The sequence below is a fragment of the Myotis brandtii genome, unplaced genomic scaffold (genome assembly GCF_000412655.1).
Source record: "Myotis brandtii unplaced genomic scaffold, ASM41265v1 scaffold240, whole genome shotgun sequence".
Taxonomy (NCBI): Eukaryota; Metazoa; Chordata; class Mammalia; order Chiroptera; family Vespertilionidae; genus Myotis; species Myotis brandtii.
Genome location: NW_005359064.1, coordinates 2654850 through 2669425, shown reverse-complemented (window position 1 = coordinate 2669425; position 14576 = coordinate 2654850). Strand labels below are relative to the sequence as shown.

Here is a 14576-nt window from a genome sequence, read left to right as displayed (position 1 = left end):
GATGCGGATTTTCAACTGCTCAGGGATCTGCACCCCTGCCTCCTGTGTTGTTCAAGGGCCAATGGTACCGTTGTTTTGAAGACACCTTGCTGGTCAGCTTTGCACCTCAGCACTCCTGTTCTGTGTGTTGTACAGCTGGGGCTGGCAGCTTAGGAATTCTATTATTTTGGCTTCTGCAAAAATGACAGAATCCCTTACATGCAATTCATGTTCTCATGTGCATTTTTAAGGGACAACCTCATAAACACCATTCTGAATACTTTTATAAGCTTAGTAAGCTCTTTATGAAGGGCTTAAGTTTAAATGGATAAAGTTATTTATGGGTTTCACCTAAATACACATTCTATACCTTTCCTGTAAAATAATTTTAGGAGAGTTTTGGCAAACACATACTAAAAGGAAAAGTATATATTACAACATGGATTAACTGGAACATACGACTAAGTATAACAATGTGCAAATTTAAAAGAGAAACGACTCAAAAGCTTATTTCTCTACACTTTCATACAGACCTTTGTCAAAGCTGTGTGTTTGTGTATGTGAGTGTGTGACAACGCATGGAGAGGGGAAATTGGGTTGTGGTTGTTCTGCACATTTAGGGTTCTCATACTACCCAGTGTCACATACATGGAGCATTGTTCATTTAAAATGGTAGTTGAGAGCCTTGTATGAGAGTGGCTTTCAGTTATCTACCGGCTACTTTGTGCCAGACACTGCACAGATGCTCTGAATATGTCTTCATTGTTTTTGTGCGAAGACACTGTCCATCCTTATTTTAAAGATGCCTTGACTCACTCTTAGACCTAAAGTGAGTGCCCCGATGTCATATAGACCAGGACAAGTAGCGGAGTAGAGTTTCAAGGCCGAAGTTATTTTGCTGTGAGAGCAGAGTCATCGCGATCTGCCCTGCTGAATTTTCAGGCACCTCATTTTTCATTTTGATAGAAAATGAACACCTTGAAGTAGAGGGAAATTAACACCATTGGTGTCATCTACTCAAAATAGCAAACTCGTTTAAGAAAGGATGAAAGCTATGTCACATGGACACTGAAATGTAAAATTTTATATAAAATGCTATACATCCTATATTTGTAAATTTTATATTTATAAAATAAAATGTAAAAAACTTATTAGAGAAAATAAATACATATGAATTAAATATTAATTTATGGAGATGGCATAACATATGAATCAAGAGAGCCAGGCCCTTGATGCCCACATTCGGGGGATTCTCTAACTGGTCTCCTTGTCTCATGCCTTTCTCCTGACGGGCTGTGCAGGAATCGTCAGAACATTGGGTCCCACCCCTGTTCCCCAAAGCTGAACACGACCCAGGTGGTTGCAGACTGTCATTAACCGTTAGCACTTTCCAGTGATTTTCCACATAAGCGATTTTCCTGTAGATCTTCATCTCATTAAATTTGTATCTCAAACTATAGCATGAAGTTCACATAACAATGAGCAGGATTAAATCATAAGAACTTCAAGTAAACTAGAGAACTGGTGCATTCAAGAAGTAGGTATTTTAAAAGTCTGACGTCAAGTTTAAGCAGTTTTGGGGGCACGTGTAATAAATCCTTATGAGATTGTGCAGGAAACTCCCATTCATCTGGCTTCCAAACAACTGAAATGATAGTTACCAGAAGTGTCTTCTATAGTCCACGTTTTTGGGAGACAGGAAACAAATTAACAAATGGATATTAGAGGTTTGTTGTTTAAAGTAGATTTCAGAGCGTATCATGGAGCCAGTTGATAGGCAGCTGAGAATTCCACACTTTTACAGTAAAGATTTATTCTTCATAATGAAGAACATGGCTGTAACCTTATGTATCTTCTAAACTGTCTAAGACAGATGGCTTTATTTGTACAACTTTGGTGTTCAAAGAGTATCCTATATGTGGATTGCACAGTGACTGCATTTATCCGAATAGGCGAGCACCCAGGATGATTCTTCATGCACACATTGCTTACGCTCCTCACTTCCCAGCCCTGTTTAAGGCAGAGCATAAACTGCCCGTCCTCTGCTGCAAATATGGGCCACCAGCATTGTCCCTTGTCTGTTTCCTCTACTCGCAGGATCCTCTGCCCCCTCCAAGTCTTTTCCTCTCTTAGCCACTAAGGAATCTTTTAATATCCTTCCACTCTGTGCCTTCAACCTCTGCTCACCCCCAGCTTCCTTCTCTTTAGTTTATTAAGACTGCTATAGTCTTAACCTGAAGAAGCCACACCATCCTTTGGCCTGGCCTCTTCTACTAGCTCTCACTCTCACCCCTCACCTTTCTTCTCATCCCTCCCCATCTCAATGTGGCCTGGCTTTTAAAAAGAGAAGCCTACCCCCCTGTCTGCAATCCCTGCCCTTCTATTTAGTTCTCAGCTCACTCATCCTTCCCACTATCATTTCTATTCTTCCACTGAAACCTTTCTGGCACACCTTACCATTCTTCGCCAAAAGGTCGGAAATCCACGAATCCCCTCTTATTGAAGTTTGTTCAGAAAGAGACATCCTATGCAGAAAAGGCACAATGTCCACTCTCTGTTTGGTATGGACCTTGTGTTTCTAGACTCGGAGCAATGCAGTGGGAAATGCACTTTTATTTCTTTAAGGCTGGCTTGTTTGTTTGGTTTCCATGGGCGACATATGCATAGAACAATTCAATTGACCTACTTGTGAAAGTTCCTCTGAGATTTGTGAAAATAGATTGATTGTGTGTGTGTGTGTGTGTGTGTGTGTGTGTGTGTGTGTGTCTTTGGGTTTCTCTCTTCCAGTGTGTCTGTAGCTATTTTAGTGATAAGTTGGTAAAAAAACAAAAACAAAAAAAACCCCACACCAGATTGCCAATCAGACCCAATCTTAAACCAGAAATTTTATGATCAATTATTTTTTAAAATATATTATTTGGTGAGGAAATTAATTATTTAGAATTTACATTTCATTTTAGAGTAATTTAAAAGTAGTTTTTCTAAAGAAAATCTCTTAAATGTTGTAGCATCCTTCATTCATAGGGTATTGTATGTTTGTAAATAGACTTGCTTAAAATTTGTGAATAGGCTTGTCCTAGTCACTACAAAAAGTGAATTGTGGTAAGTATTTTTTCAGACTGACCCTCATCAACTGAGATGATATCATAAAACATGCATTATGCTCATTCAAGATCTCCTGGAGTTGAGATATTTGGTTATTAAAGAATTCATGAGGATTAAAGAAACAAATATAATATTTGTTCCCACCTATTGTGGCAACAAACAGGTAAATCAAAAAATGAAAAGCTAAATGATAAAATGTTCTACACATTGTATGTGTAATAGCAAAAATGTAGATATAATTTATATATAAATTACGATGGACTTGCATTTGTTAAATTATGGAGCATTGTATGGGCATTACAATAATTACATGCCTATATTTATTGACATGGGAAGAATTACATTATATATCATTAAGTAATCAATGTAGGTTTCAAAATAGGATGACCACTATTTTATATGTGCAAGCAGGAATGTGAGAGTCTTAGTGTGTATGGGAGGGTATTTATGCCAAAATTTTTTAAAAATGTCAGTGGATAAGAGTGTCGGCCTGCGGACTGAAGGGTCCCAGGTTTTATTCTGGTCAGAGGGCACATGCCCAGGTTGCAGGCTTGATCGCCAGTGGGGGACATGTAGGAGGCAGCTGATCGGTGATTCTCTCTCATCATTGATGTTTCTATCGCTCTCTCTTTCTCCCATCCTCTCTGAAATCAATAAAAATATATTTTAAAAATGTAAGTATATTTATGTTTTGTAATGATTATATTATTTTACAAATAAGGAAAAATGAGGTGATCACCCTTAGATGATGAAAAATTAGGACACATGAAAAGAACTGACAAAGTATAAATGGGGATGAAAACCAAAGTATGCAACTTAATGTGCCACATACACAAAGGATTGTCATCCAGATCCTAAAGATCAGAGCAGAAGACAATGGACATTATAAAACAAGAGTATTAAGTATACTCTTATACTTAATATATATATTTTGAACATGATGTTTAAAATATATATATATATATCATTTAATACATACATTGTTAATTAAGAGATGGCGAAGAATGAATTTTTTCTTTATTGCTCTCTTTTACAATTACCTTTAACCCATTAATGACAAATCTCATCTGGGAATTAAGACTCAGAAAAATTTACAGATCTCACAATTTAACCCAAAATGATGAAATTGTTCGTTAGCTGGGAAATTTGCTTTACTTGGGCACATATCATCTATTAGAGCAGCCATTTATGGAGTTTAAAAAATTTCAGCTATAACTCAACAGAAGTGCATCTTAATATTTGCAAAGTAAAATGTCACCATTGGTTGATTTTTTTCTCTTAAAAATTTCACATTATGTTCAACATTCAATGCCTGGTAAAATCTTGACTCTGATTGGATATGAAAGTGTTTTCCTTTTAAGAGTCAAAAATAATGTAAATAAAGCTTCCACCAGAAAACTTGTAAGTGGCATAATTTCTGATATTTGAGTGTTTCATCACCAATTTCTGTGCCAGGTTGCGTGTTTAACTGCTTGGCAGCCCCTACAATATATGAAAATACTTTCATTTTTTATAGGACTTTGCTGGAAAAAACCTACTAATTCCATGAATTATTAGTCCTTTTCTTCTAATTATTTTGAAGAAAAAAAACACCCAGATGTGCAGATCCAAGTTCCATTGGCCCTCAACGTCTAAGACAGACTTGGTGTAAAAGTGTTCAATTAAAAGAAAATAGATGCCTCATCTGACCAGTTTTACCACTGCAAACCCAGAGTAAAAATCGTTACCTTTTTTGTGTAATAGAATTTGAGCAACAAGTTGATTGAAATAATTATTGATAAAAGTAATCAATAAAGGAAACATGATAATAAAGCCAGCAAGCAATTTATAACATAAAGATAGAAAGTTTTGCATTTTCAATAACATTTATGAACAAAAATAAAATTATAAATGGAAAGGGACTTGTTGAAAACCACTTCAGGTTACATTAAAGAAAGAGAAAGACACAAGAGTGACTTGTCTAAGGAAATACAGATGACCAGAGGCAGAGCTGTTAGCACACAGATGCCTGGTGGCAAAGCCTTGTAATTTTATTTTTTTTTCACCCAAGGATATATTTACTAATTTTAGAGACAGAGGAAGGGAGAGAGAGAGAGAGAGAAAGAGAGAGAGAGCCCGTGCAATATGAAAGAGAAACAAGGATTGGCTGCCTCCTGTATACACCCCAACCTGGGATCGAACTCGCAACCTTTCTAGTGTAAGCGATGCTCCAACCAACTGAGCCACCGGGCCAGGGCCAAAGCCCTGTAATTTTAAACCACTACTACAGAAAAAGTAGAACAAGGAAACATAATCAGCCCTGTCCGGTCATCTGCAGGTTACATATTGGTGCATGGCCTTCCTCGGCCTATGGGTGTTTGTACAGTTGAGCTCCTGCTGGGCGTGCTGAGTGTTAAACAAAATTAACACAGGAGACTCATAGGTCCTATATAAAAGGAAGGTGGTGGAAGAAGACGTTTGATGACAGATAACTTCTCCTATAGGCACCCCCATATTCCAAAATTAATAATCAGACATAAAAATTCTTTGAAATTAAAACAAATTTTAATTCCATATTGTAGCCAGATTGGGGCAAGAGACAAATGTTAGGAAGGAGAATAAGAAAAGGAAAATGAAGAAGGAAGAAAGTCAACAATACCGGCCCCCAACATATGACAGAACAAGGAGTAAAGAAGTCAAGAGCATTGGCTCTGGCGTCCTCACCCTCTACCCGGAGTTTTCCCACCTGCAAAGGGCACATGATAATAGTCCTGACTTTATGGAGCATTTGGAAGGACTATATTAGCGAATAGACAGGAAGTTAGCATGAACTGCAAGCTGTTTTTATTGTCATGTCAATTTGGGGGAGAATGTTCACTCTCTTGATATAAAATATGGTTAAAATCGTCTAGGATTTATTTAAAATATTTCTATTCCCATCTAAAATATGGATGTTCAATGCGTTGTTAAAATCTTATTTTTATTATAAAAATCTTTGTTCATATTTAGTGTTCTTTGAGATACAAATGTCAGGCTTAAAGGTAGACATGAGACTAAACTAAACATGCAGATTATTTTCCCTGCCTCATAACTGGAGTGACAGGAAAGGCGAGAGCATCAGGGGCACCTGGACCAGACAGGGATGCCATCAGGAGCCCCTCCTCTCTCTCCGGGCTACCTCTGCTCAGGGGTCCCCTCTTTCCTCTTACACAGCTTTCTCCATGTGGCAGAAACAGGGCCACTATGTGAATATCCTCAGGCCTGGGCGCTCATGATCCTGGCTCTCTGGTAGGCGAGCAGAGAGAGCTTTCTGGGAGTTAGGTCATCTGGCTGGGAAAGGGTCCATCCTGGCCTGAACTAGCCTATCATGTGCCCTTCCTGATCTCTGTGGCCTGGGAGATAGGGTGCTGTGAGGAGTGGCCAGCCTGCCCTGCCTCTGTAGCCAGTGAAGGAGAGGTAATATGACCAGGAGCCCCCGCAGAAGCTCCTGGGCCTGGGGAAAGTAGTTCCCAAAGAAAGGAAGTTTCCATCCATAACTTCTTTCTGTGATGGGCAGAAGGGGGCATGGAGCTGACAGAAGCTGATAGGTAGATGGGATGCAGAAGGGAGGGAGCAGGTAGGGAGAGCATGAGAATGGACAGATGGAGCTTTGCTCATTTTGTGAAGGGGCAGATGTTGATGCCTTGAGGAAGGAATGCCCTTCACTTTGGCGTGGTAGTTCCTCTGGGAGTCCTGGGACTGTCGGTGCAAAGGGGTAGTTTGTCACCTGGTACACACAGGGGATAGATCCTGGAACTTGCTCCCTAGACTGCATGACATTCAGCCCATGGTTTGTTTCCAGCCTCTGGTCTTTGTGATCCACCACAAAGATTTTAGTTCTGTTTGGGGGATGGCTGTGCTATGAAGGGCAATTTTAAAAAATGAAGAATCACAGTCATTTCTAACTACATCTAAGATGCAAAGAGAAAATCCCTCTTATGGATCGTATCCATCTCTCTATGTTATACATTTTCCTTTTTGTCGTTGTTGCTGTTGTTTGATTTTTCCTGAAGAATGTCATGTGCTTTAGACTTCTACGTATTCTAAATCTCATTTAAAAAGTGTTAAATCAAGAAAGTCTGCCAGCTCCCTCCCTTTGTTTTCTCTCCATATTGGACTGCTCTGGCAAAGGAGAGTAATATTACCTTACCATGTAAAACATGGCTAATGGCTTTAAAAGAATTCCCCAGCAACTGAATAATGGGCTGCCAAAAATATTCTTGGTGCCAAAGGATCTGAATATGTCTGTACCATTTATTGTGCATTTCTCCTTTCATCATGACTAAGTGCTCACAAAAGACATAAAGACTTAACCCTCTAGGGTATGTGCCATTTGAGGGCAGAAACCATATTTTAATATATTCAGTTTGGTACCTAACATATTGCGATGCTTACCAGATTATCAATAGCAAGCAATGATGGATGCCTGTGGTACATAGGATGCTCAAATTATCAATTAAATTGATTTCTAGTGACCAGAATGAAGTTGTTTCATTGTCTGTATTATGCTTGGTTGGGTGCCTTAATGTTTATTCTAAGGATTTCTGGAAGTCTTGCACCAAACACTTATAACTTGTTCTGCCTGCATGAATAAGTTTACGTTTCTCGGCAATAAGATAGAACCTATTTCTTAATTAAAGCTTCAGGATCTAGAAGTCTGATAGTGCAATATAGCAAAGTCATTTACTTTTGTTTTATTTTGATAATAAATCTAGTCTATTAAAAAGAGGTTTTCTTAAAAATTGTGCTTAAAATTAATTTAGGAATATACTGAAGAAAATCTAGGAATATGCAAATGTAGAAAAATTTAAAAGGTGCTTTGTTTCTCACTGAAAGTAAGAAACGTCAAGAAAAGTAGCATCTAAGCCCACTCTCCTCCCACCCGCACCCCACCTTCTCCTGGAGCCTTCCCACTTGGTCTGTGCTCAGAATGTCTGGTTCTCACTTGGCAGGAGACTCAATCTCTCCTGCTTCTTAATTTGGGCCAGGCAGTTGCCAGCTGCCCTGGAATACAATGTGGTTTCTGAGTCAGGTATGTATTCTTCGCCAGTCTCTTAATTGCTAGGCTCTTAGGGGACTAGAGTCATCGTCTTCAAAGAAATCCTGAAATAGAGATTCTTAATTGTTTTGCATGTGACTCACAGGATAGATAACATTCAGACGGGGTACACTCACTTGGGCTCAGAGCCATCGGAAAATCTTGAGTTGATTAACTAAAATTCCATATCATTTACTCCTGTTCAGCAAAGTGTATTGGAATTTAGTTAGATAAGAGTGACTTGATCCAAGCAGGTAAACCCGCATCTGCTTTAAATTTGTGTGTATGTGTGTGCGTGTGTGTGTGTGTGTGTGTGTGTGTGTGTGTGTGTGTTTGTCTAATTCCTATCTGATATTTAGTCCTTTATTATTTATGAATAATTATCTAAAATGCTCTATCATAGCCAAGGAGTATGGGGAAGCAGCATGTTTGTGCTCTCTTGGGACTAGTTGAGTCCTCAAAAAGGAAACTACTACTGCATAATCTCCCATCTTTCCAGAAAGTCTGCCTCATGTTTAGGAGACACTGAGTGGCCACCTGATGCTAAAGCCTGTGAGGCAGAGTTCTCAAGAAAGACATATAAGCACCTAGTTCATTGTAACTTTAGGAAAAGAAGCAGGGTAGCTTTTCAGCTGCCCCTGGAGACCAGTGCTGAATCTACCACTTCCTGTTTGCAGAACTAAATTGTACAGAAAGGCAGTAATTATCTGCTGTGATTATCAAGCAACTAGTACAAAGCACAACATATAAATTTAGGGATACATGGGTGTTTACTTGAAATAGTAACTGAAATTAAAATATTTTTGCAACTGACTGGACATCATGAAAATGTAAAACTATGAGTTAAGCACAAACCCTTAATTTTTATATAAAAACATTTTTTATACTCAGCTGTGTTTTATGGAGTTGGATATACTACTCTTCAAATCATGCCACTTAAAGTAGCATTTATGCATTCAGGATATTTCTGGTTAAAATATTTAGCTTAAAACATTAAATGTTAATCCTGTGTTTCAACCCTAGTGAGACAGAGGCATGGGGCATAATGAGTTGGAAATTCAGAGTATTGTTTGTGGAAGAAAAAGTTTTACTCTACCCTTTTAGGTTCCCTGGCTGGTCTAATGAGCATAATATAAATTAACAGGAGAAAAATCAATTTAATTTAATAAAAATGGGCATTCCAAAGTATGAGGCTCCCAGATAGTCAGGCAATTGGTATAGGCATGAGAGTTCACAGGGTAGAAGGCCATTCATGGGGGGCAGAGAAGAGAAAATGTCAGTTAAACAAATGCAGAGAACTCTTTCTGATGTTCTCTTTGGTGTAGCTCTTTTCCTGGTATAGGCACCTGTATCTAAACTACTTTAGTCAGTTAAGGGGGAGGTAAAAAGAAAAACTTCCTATAATCTCTGTTTCTTACAAATAATTAGCCTAAAATAATCCTCATGATAAAGAGATACATTTTGGGGTGGAAAATTTTGCTCCCCTACAGTGTCCTCTAGCTTTCAACATGCTACACAAAAGTAAAAGTTGAATTTTAGAGAGTACGGGTTACAATAAACTGTTTAATTATTTTAGTCAGGAGAGTTTTGCTCATATTATTCTGAACCAAATGCAGATGTTTAGAGAATGAGTTAGTGGGCTACTGCCTTACCACAGGTAAGTGAGGTACAGATTTGTCTCATTAACTCTGGATGTAGAATGTGCTCTAAAAGGCCATCTGGGGTCTAGAAGAAAGCAGTGATGCATCCTAGGGGAAACAAAGTCTCCACTTAAATTTAAAACAAATTTTAAATTTTAAAACAAATGCCTAGCAGAGTGTGCAAAACAAACAAACAAAACCACAGGACAAGGGTATCAGAATACTTGATGTGCACTACTTATGTTCCTTTCTTCTCTTGCAGGCTCCACGTGGGAAAAGACATTTCGGCAGATTGGCTTTGAAAGGTAAGCAGGGTTTAGCATGTCTCCACTTTTAGCGTACGAATGTCCTATTTTATTCTAAGTACTTTATGGATTATAAATCAATGGTATCGCTACCACTACTTCGGTAAGTGAGTAAGTTTGTGCCATTGAGTAAGTCATCATTTTGCTCCTTGAGACTTGGTTTCTTTGTAAAGTAGAGCTTTGCCTTATAAAATCTTTGCCTGAATGCAGAGTGAACTTGAAGATTAAATGGAGCAAGTTTTTTGAAAACACTTCTTAAACTGCAAACCATTATAAAAGGTAAGTTGTACAGTTAGAGAATTAAGAATTAGAGTCTACTTTCTTATAGGTTATTCACCTCTTCTGTTAGTTCTATAGTTTTTGTGCAGAGAAATTTATATTTATATTGATGTCTTTCCAATTATTAAAATGATTAGATATTAGCTCTAAGTGAAAGGTTGAGATCACATCATGCCTAAGCATTTCTGTTGTCAATGGAAATTGGGCTGATCGCAAAGAAAGAATTCCAAACACCCACACATGGAGATTGTGGTGTGGTGGCCTGGTTTATTTCTGATGTAATATCAAAAGAGTTTTCTTCCTGGCTTCCCAAGGTCCTATGGCTGTCTGTGCTGCCATGGAAAAAGTACAACCGTGTCTTCAACAAGGCCAAGGCCAGTGCCCAGAGTTTCTGCTTCATAGCCCTTCAGAGCCTGCACAGTCTGCCAAGGGCCCCAGTGGCCACTAGAGCCGCATGGTCGGTGCTCCTGGGCTGGAGAACATATGATATGGTCCAAAGGGTGAGAGTGCAGATCACTGAGCAAGGGAGAAATGAGCTTCTTTTTCGCCTGGAATTATGTACTCTCAGGCTTGGGAGGAACCAGAAGCTTCTTCAAAATAACCAATCAGCTTCCCAAACTGTATGTGTTGTTGGGGGTGGGGGGTGAGGCCGGGGAGGGGAGGCAGCTTACATTGGCTCCGCCCCCCCAGCCAATGATTTTTTTTCCAGGTTAGACTGACAGGCCTGTATGCTTAAGTACCGCCCGCTTGTGATATTGCTTAGGTCCTTATTTCCCCCTGCCTAGTTTCAATGACTAATATTTTTACACGGAACCACGCTGAATTCTTGAATTATAGATCTCTTCTGTTTTGTGTTGTTTCATTTGCTCTATTCCTATATCTCTGAGGATAGTCCCAAACTCAAGTTTTATTGGCTGTTCTCATAGTATGAATATTTTAAATAAATCCAGACAGCATAAACTCCATATTATAGTGCCTCCCTAAAATGTGTATGTTTCCTAAAATAGATGTACAAGTGAAAATATTACTAAGGAATCTATTAAGGGATATGCTTTGTTTTTAAACTGCCATCTCAGTTTGGTGAGCATCGTGATTTTTAGATATTATGTTAAAATGTTATCCTGTGACTTTCCATGTTGCCCCATGTTTTCTCATTCAAGGGCAGAGAGTATTCTCTGTGTTGCATCAACTCTCTTAAAATACAGAGCAGATACTGATCTGTGGGGTTATTGTGCAATTATTGTTGCAAAGACTGTATTAAGCAGTGCTGTCAAATATGGCTCTGCTGTTTTTCTTCTCAAGTTTAACCTCTTCTTTATCTTAAAGGGAATTTCAATTATATCTTAAATGAAGCTCTCTGATTCTTTAGAGCCGTTGTAAGAGATATTGATTCTTTCCTCGCTTTGTCCTTTGAAGTTTGCTAGCAGATTATTTTAAAGTGGTCACATCTAAAGGAAATGCAGTGACTGAGTCAGCTAAAGCTTCAACACTTTCTGCAAGGATAAGAAAGCAAAGATGTCCTCTGTTGTACATTTTGTAACTGAAAGGAAGACCTAGGGATCTGCCCTCCCCGTCTCCTTGTAGTAATGCTTGCCATGAGATGATGGTGTTATAGCCCTTCGCTTCCTGGAAACTTTGTGATTATATGCATTGCTTCAGAATAAATACACATTGTCACAATTTATATGGCTGAATTCATGACAGTAGGTTATGTTCACCTTGAAAAAAATCATCCTAGTCCCCAGTGGGGTATATCAGGAATTTACAGAGGAAGGATATAAATTCCTATATCTTCATTGTTTCCACTTCTAACACCCCCACCCACTCCTGGCGCTCCAATGTTGATATCTACACAACAAAAGAAGACTCAGTTGTATGGTGTTATTTTATTTTTATTATAGAGAAAAATATCTGTGTCTAACCTATTTTCATTTCAATTAGAAAGCTTCACTTTCTGTGCAGATTTCCTAAGCTTACAAGTATAAATATTTCCAAATCATATTCATTAATCTTGGTTAAGGCAATGCAGGTGGGCATTGCTTTGTAAATTCATCAATACTCAGTATGTTCTGAAAAAGTGTGTCTGCTAGGGAATGGCCCAATTTTCAGTGCTTTTTTTTTTTTTCTCACTTGTGCGAAATCTGATGAGGAGGCTGAACAACTGCAGAGCAGCCTCTACATGGTGTGTCAGTGTTTGGCTTCAATCTCTCTCACTTCTCTCTCCACATGATGCTTCTGAGTTTGCCTGAGGGTGGGAGGAGAGGTGGGAGAATTGCACGCTAATTCTTAAGTGTTTCCACCCTGCAGTGGCAGCTCACAGTTCCTGGCCCACAGCAAGTCACCTTGCTAATTTGTAGGGAAGGAGAGGTGTTGCTCTGCCATGCTTGCAGGAAGGGCCAGGAAGTAGAATATCAGAAAGCTGTAGTAGGATCTATCACATAAGCTTCGCGTAAGGCCTGAATGTGGTTTTCTCTTTCCCAAGCTACACTTTTCATCTGAGACAAAATGTGTCAGCAAAGACATAGATAGGCTTATGCGTAGTCACCTGCGACCAGAAATAAAAGTTTCTGCTTTCTGGGAAATCTTATTGCTGCCCAGTTAAAAATAACAATCTTTCACTGATCTCTCATCCATTTGTAGTTAAAAAGCAATGAAGTTATTCCTAATAAATCTATATAATCAGCACAGTACCTCAGATTACATCACTGTTAACAATATTATACATGATTCTATTTGATACTCTACTTGGATTGTGGAATGAAATATCTTGCCCCTGCAAAGAATATGTTAAAATAGAAATCACCCTGAAAACAGCCTGCTCTGGGGGAACACAAATACTCCCCCCCTTCACCCCCTTGTGTAGACGTCATTCAAAAGGCAAGGCCTTGTCTTTAGGGGGCTGAGAAGCTTCCCACAGTCTGTCTGTTGTTGGGCTTGTCTTCCTGCATCCATTTTGTGGGGAGCTGCCACCCATGCTTCAAGCTTTAGACATGATTGCTTTTGTGGAAACTTTCCTGATGACTTACTTCTAGGATCCCACCTCTTCTTGTCACATTTTTTTACATTTTTCTGTTCTGGTCCTGGACATATGGTATTGAGACTTTCCTCCTGTGTTTCTACTCCTTTGGGGCATGAAGGATGGGGCTGTGCTGATCCCCTGGTGCCCGACACTGCCTGGCATGTGCTAGCTAATCAGACGTTTGGTGGGTGCCTGACTGAGTCCTTGATGGGACGCGTACACAAATATGGTTGGAGTGTGCTTGTGAAAGAGGGGGCCTCTGAGGAAGGCAAGAGCCCAGGGCCACCATCTTTTCATTGTCACATTGCAGCCCCTGGTGGGAGGATGGGCTGCTGTAGCCAGAGCTGGCTCATCCTTAACAGTGTAGGGAGGAAGACGCAGCTCTAGTCTGTCAGTGGGAACAATTGTTTAATTCAATGACCCTCATGTCAACAATAGAGTCTTCCTGAATCTCTCTTCTCAAACTTCTGAGTCTAATGTTCTGAGTTTGACACCAGCTACTCTCTATGACAGGATCCCTGTGGCATCAAGAACCTGGTGAGGAGTTCTAGACCAGAATCAAACCTGGGACCCTTTGTCCCACAGGCTAACGCTCTATTCTTTTCCATGTGAACAACTGTAAACCTATTTTTGCTCCACCCTATATATTGGACCGATGCTTCTGAGGGCATCTTTTGACCTCTAGTGCCAGTCCAAGGATTGGCAAATAATAGGCATTTAATAAATGCTTGATAAATGAATGGCATTTTAAATAAATATTACTGTCATTTATCTGTTGGCCCAGCTCCTACTTTCATTGAATATGCTTTTTTTTTGGATAAATTTTAGTTTCTATTGGCCTTTTCATTTGGAGGATGAATAGATTCCTTGGGTAATTTAAGGCCAATTATTACATAACTAGAAGCCCATTGCACGAAGATTTGTGCAATAGGCCTTTCTTCCCCGGCCTGCCGGTACCCGGGACCCAGGCCTTTGGTCCGGCCACAGCGGAGAAGCCAAGCCTCTTTAGTCTTCAGTCTTCAGTCTTCAGTCTTCACTCCGACCAGAGCCTTCAGTCTTCGCTCGATGCCTGCGTATGCAAATTAACCGCCATCTTTGTTGGGTTATTTGCATAGTTGCTCTGATTGGCTGGTGGGCATAGCAGAGTGACACCAATTTGCATGTTTCTCTTTTATTAGTGTAGACTAGAGGCC

General features: G+C 39.4%; 1 protein-coding gene across 1 annotated transcript in view; it reads left to right on the top strand.

Annotated features, from left to right (window-relative positions):
- PIEZO2 (piezo-type mechanosensitive ion channel component 2) overlaps positions 1-14576 on the top strand; it is a 290522-nt gene that overhangs the window by 96739 nt on the left and 179207 nt on the right. Inside the window, exon 4 of the mRNA XM_014540247.1 lies at positions 10043-10085. Coding sequence (XP_014395733.1) covers positions 10043-10085 — 43 coding nt within the window. The remainder of the gene's footprint in view (positions 1-10042; positions 10086-14576) is intronic.